This window comes from Porites lutea, chromosome 2 (genome assembly GCF_958299795.1).
Source record: "Porites lutea chromosome 2, jaPorLute2.1, whole genome shotgun sequence".
In the NCBI taxonomy this organism is placed as follows: domain Eukaryota; kingdom Metazoa; phylum Cnidaria; class Anthozoa; order Scleractinia; family Poritidae; genus Porites; species Porites lutea.
Window position 1 is genome coordinate 49168711 of NC_133202.1, and position 5558 is coordinate 49174268.

Below are 5558 nucleotides of genomic sequence, written 5' to 3' on the forward strand. Positions count from 1 at the left end.
AAACAGTCTTGCAATACTCTGACGGCATAAAGCGGACGCTTTCGATTGAATCAGTTTGTAAACATTGGCGTTTAGATGGAGCCATTAAAAGTTGATGGTAATTGCGCCTACAGATCGATTAGAATAGTGTTAAATTTGGTAATAGACCGATTTTCCGTTTTTATTAGTCACAGGCCTTGTGCCGGAGGGCAGTTGTTTCACTTGTTTTGTTAGTTATTTGCATTAGTTTGCAAACTCATTTCTCATGAAAGGGGGGTTTATGAAAAAGGGTTGCTTCGAGGTTGTAAAAGAGGAAGTGCAAAAGTTGTTAGACCAGAACTTTATCACGAAGATTCCACCTGAACAAATTGCCCACGATGAACCCGAATGGTACCTCCCATTGCAAGCAGTGTTTACGCCAGAAAGAACCACAAAAGTTCGACTAGTCTTTGATTCATCTTTAAAAGGTCATGATGGATTGTCCCTTAACGATTACCTTGAGAAAGGACCTAACTTCATCAATAGTCTTTTGGATGTACTGGCAGCATGGCGATGGAACGAAGTGGCGTTCACTGGTGACGTTCGTAAAATGTTCAACCAAATCCTGGTGCATCCTGAGAAACAGGTGTACCACAGGTTTCTGTGGAGGAGCAACACATGTGACAAACCAACTGTTTACCACTGGCTAAGACTGAACTTTGGTGATAAACCGGCCCCTGACATCGCAACTAACGCTATCAACACGCTAGCCAAGCTTTCGAACGCAGAATTCCCGGAAGCCGCAGAAGAACTCCGACAGCATGTGTACGTGGATGACATTGGTGGCTCCAGAGAAACAGTAACCAAGGTAAAGCAGATTATCAGCCACATCGACGCTGTCCTCGCAAAAGGCAACTTCCAGATCAAAACTTGGCATTCCAATGAGGCAGAAATCGACCAATCTAACGGTGAACGGTTCACGGATCTTCTCGGCCTAAGCTGGGATAAACAGCTAGACACGTTCACCTTCAAAAAGAATGACGTCGGAGAACTGGATGTCCTGACAAAGAGGCGCTGTTTAGGTCTTGTTGGTCAGTTATGGGACCCCATCGGTCTTGTGCTGCCCGTGGCAATCAAGTTCAGAATCGACCAACAAGAATTGTGGAGCTTAGGCTACAAATGGGATGATATCCTGCCAGTGAACATTCAGAGCAGGTGGATCGAGAATGCACAAACCATAAACCACCTCTTGGCGTTCGAATTTGACCGGAAGTTAAAGCCAAGTCTCGCAATTGGGCTACCTCAAGTCCATCGTTTCTTTGATGGAGACGAGAAAGCGTACTTCGTTGCAACATTTTGAAAAGGAAAACGATCCCAAGACTGGAGCTCATGGGTTTCTTAACACTCACAAGGATGTATGATACTTGCATAACGTCACTGCAGTTCGCAAACATCCAAGATTGCAAAAAAGTCTTCTGGGTGGATTCCTCTACCGTCTTGTCCTGGATAAGGACCCCATCAAGGAAGTTTAAGCCTTTCGTATCTGCAAGAGTAGCAGAGATATAAGAAACTCTTGGAGTTGATGACTTCCGTTACGTAAGGTCTAAGAGCAACCCCGCTGACACACTCACTAGAGGAACTGAGTTATCACGACTTACAGATTGGCTAGAGGAACCATCTTTCCTGCAATTGCCTGAAGAAAAATGGCCTTATTTTCAAGCTGAAGAGCAAAGCAATCATGAAAGGAAGCTGAAGTCTTAAAGGAAATGAAGACCTCCGAGAAGGCTTCCATCTCGGCGAAAACCGAAGTACCCGAAGGAGATGTTAACGCTGTGAACCCCGAGACAGCCACAACAGAAGTTCCTGCCAACCCAGAACAACTTAAATCAGAAGATAACCCTATTCTTCAAAAATTACTGGAAAACTGCTCGACATTTCCGAAGATAAGAAGAACACTTGCGTACGTTCTTCGATTCGTCCAAAATATCACAAAGAAGAATGTCAAGACAGGCCCTATCACCGTTCAAGAATTGAAAGAGTCTGAGAATCAAATCTTCAAGTGGAGCCAACTTCACTTAAAACCCTCTGTCGTTGACAAGAAATTGATTCCGAGCCTCGACGAGAACGGAATAATTCGTGCTCATGGACGACTCGAAGATGTCAGATTGTTGCCACAAGAAATGAGAAACCCGGTTATTCTACCACGCGACCATCCACTTGCCCGGTTGCTACTACGTCGTTTACACGAAAAGCGTGGACATTGTGGCTACAAAAGCTTAATTCATGAAGCCAGAAGAAATCTGTGGATCATAGGAGTGCGCAACATGTCTAAAGCTCTCACTGCAAAGTGCATCACCTGCAGAAAACTTCGCAAGAAACCGCTGGACCAGTTAATGGGGCAGATCCCATCTTTACGAGTGGCAGCAGGTTTTCCACCCTTTTCCAACTCCGCCATTGACATGTTCGAACCCTTGCATATCAAGCTCAATCGGAAGACTCTAAAAGAGGCTCAAATTGTAACACATCTTCTGAGAAGTACGCAAGATCGAGTTAACGAATTCTGGAAATGCTGGATGACATACTTCGCGCCAAGTTTATTACCAAGAAACAAATGGTTCCGAACCACAGAAAATGTTCAAGTTGACGATCTAGTTTTGGAGGTGGACCCAAACCACAAAAGATCAAAGTGGAGGTTGGCACGTGTCATTGCCACGTATCCAGGAAATGATGGCTAGGTCAGAAAGGCTAGAATCAAGACCCAGGATAGTGAATATGACAGACCAATTCACAAGTTATGTCTCATAGCGACTAAAGACGAACTAAATGCGGATCGCTCAAGCTAGTCGATAGTAGAAATGGACACTAACACCATTTTCTGACACTTCTTTATTGAACATTGAACGTTTAAGCCATTATAGTCGTTGATCAATTAGAACTTATTATTTAGGCCTAATTTCCGCACTGGGGCGGAGTGATATTGCATTTTTCAAGCCGTTTGTAAATTTTTGTGAATTTTTAATTATCTTAGCGCAACGCGGCAAAAATAGATCAGGTGAATAGTTATTTAAAAACCTAGAAGTTCGTTACGCAACTTACATTTCAAAGTGTCACCACAGATCGTACATCGAAGCTTACAAGCCGCATATGGAACACAAATTGTAAGTATAATATTTGCTCGTCGCTTCAACCGAAATCGACATGTGCAATAACCTTCTTTGTCATATTAATTTAATTGTTCAGTTGACTATACTACTTCTCGTTCTTTTACAAGTAAAAGTGCACATAAATTCCATGTACGGTCATGTACGCGAAAATTAGTTAGTGGTGAAATCTTCAACATAAAGTAGCCCTTCAATCACAGGAGCGAATCACCTATAGGAACCCCCAAATTATATAACGTCATGAGCTAAATTATGATACCGCATGAAAATTTTGATTTACACCAAATTTACTTATTAGTTCAAATATAGCGGTGGTCTCTTTACATATAAACAATGAGCTTACAACATTTACTTACTTTTCATAAAAGAAAAATTTCAGTTTGCGCAACTGAGGTAAATGATATCTTACTGTTAAAATACGTTTCGGTGCTGATCCCATAAAATTAAAATAAGGATTGTTCTATTTCTAAGAAACCTTTCAACCGGATCAACCGACAATATATGGTGAGTGATTATACAAGTAACAATAAAATCAGTAGAATAACGACTTACGGTGGAACAGTGAACTCTGTTTAATTTCCTTGTCTTCTTTTCCCTGTTTTTGACCGATTATTGCCAGGATTTAGAATTGTGCGTAACCTCTTAAAGGAACTTATCAATAACCATGAATTTTAATACTTCAAGTGTATATTAGCGGAAGCCTGGTAGTGTCCATCATAGCCTAATAAATGCAACACCTGCTTATTTGAGAGAGGTTATAAGATATGCAGTAATATCGGTTTAAACAGCCAAACAACAGATGAAGTTAATTTTGAAAAAGCTTTCAAAGCGGCGGTTTAACCATTTAAGTAAGCAATGAAAAGTTGACTAAGACGCAAAACCTTCAGATTTCTTAATTAGAAACCAACTTTGCCCAGAGTTGAGTTGGTATTCGTTTCTTTCTTCGAACCATTTTATGTTTGCTTTTATCTAATTGCTATTTTAATTGACTTTATGCCACGCCCTGTGCTTCTGAAAATGTCAACATGCGACTTTTTTTTTACTACAATAAGCCTCTTTCAAATATCATAACATTCAACATAATGGAAAGTCTTGGGAGGCTTGAAAAGCAAATTGAATAAGATGTTTATTCCTTTATAATTATTTATTTATTGGTATATTTATCTTTAGAGGGCCACAAGTTTATCAGTTATTTTAATTACTGCCACGTGTAACCCTCGTTAAATATAGTCGCTTATGTTATCTTACCTTATTTTTGTTTGTGTCCTCTATAACTTACTCTTATGATGAATTCTGATATATCGAAAGTGGCCTATCGTAGTACTGTCTTCTTAGTACCGTCTGCCACGACCTTCTCGGTGTCAATGCTTTTCTGTGACGTTTCGGACCACGTGACCCAAAACGCATAAGCCGTTTTGAATAATGAGGCTTAAGAACTTTTAAGTACACAAACATAGGTTTCATAGGTTCTTATTTCGTTATAAGATTTTTCTTTTCAATTCAGTTTTATTTTATTTTAATGTACTAAGACGGTCTACTAAATTGAGTATACATTGTAGTCTCCCCACGTATTGGCCATGTTGGCGCTACATCCCAATCAAGCGGAAGTTAAGAATGTGAAAACGAGCTACCTCGGAGCAGGGTACATGATTCTCATAAGACTTGAGGCATGCGAAATAACTTTTTAATTTTGAAACCATTTTGCGTCTTTAAGATAATTTGTCATTCGCCATGGTTTTCCTCACTTTCCCTCTTAAATGCCGATTGTGATCATCGGCTGAAAGAGGGTAAACCATCACACTGAAATGAGAGTTACTGTATTCGACATTTGAAATAATTACATCAAAGTGACAGTGAGGATTACAACGGCAAGGAAGTATCGAGACACACATGCGTAAGGAAATGTAAAAGTTGCAGCCAAAATAATTTCTCCTAATGTTAAATGTTATATTTTGTTTTCCAACAATGTTTATCCCGGCAGTTACCACTATGCTTATTATTTTCTTATAATAATCATTAAGTCTTTTCTATTATTATTATTATTTTTTTTTTGGCCATCCATATATCTGATTTACGTTTACAAATGATATCTAGTGGCAAGAATCCAACAGGGCCTCAGCAAGCTCTTTAGAGCTTTTCTAAGGAGATCTCCCATTTGTTACCTTTTTCCTTCAACAGGTGTTGCGCGGTACACGTAATGTAAGAACTTCAATGGATTTGACACGCGTTAATTCTAGTGTCTTAGTAAAAAAAAAAGTTTCCTTGCTGCCCTCCTAAACTCTTGCATTCTTACTGCATATATAAGGGGATTGACTATAGAACTGAAAAAAATATAGCGCAGAAAAGAATAATAATAAAAAAACAACTGTTGATGCGGGCTGCATAAAAGCTGCAAACCAGGCTCTTTCTTCTTTTTCCAGAAATAATTCTACAAGTCTC

The 5558-nt window shown here is 39.6% G+C and overlaps 1 protein-coding gene across 1 annotated transcript; it reads left to right on the forward strand.

Moving 5' to 3' along the window:
- Positions 1-259: 259 nt before the first annotated feature.
- LOC140926343 (uncharacterized) lies at positions 260-1318 on the forward strand. The gene has a single exon (XM_073376097.1). It carries the CDS (start codon positions 260-262, stop codon positions 1316-1318), a length of 1059 nt encoding a protein of 352 aa, XP_073232198.1.
- The last annotated feature ends 4240 nt before the right edge of the window (positions 1319-5558 follow it).

Bases quoted from the DNA above. Each gene is read 5' to 3' on its own strand.
- LOC140926343 (XM_073376097.1), top strand. From the start codon at position 260: ATGAAAAAGGGTTGCTTCGAGGTTGTAAAAGAGGAAGTGCAAAAGTTG.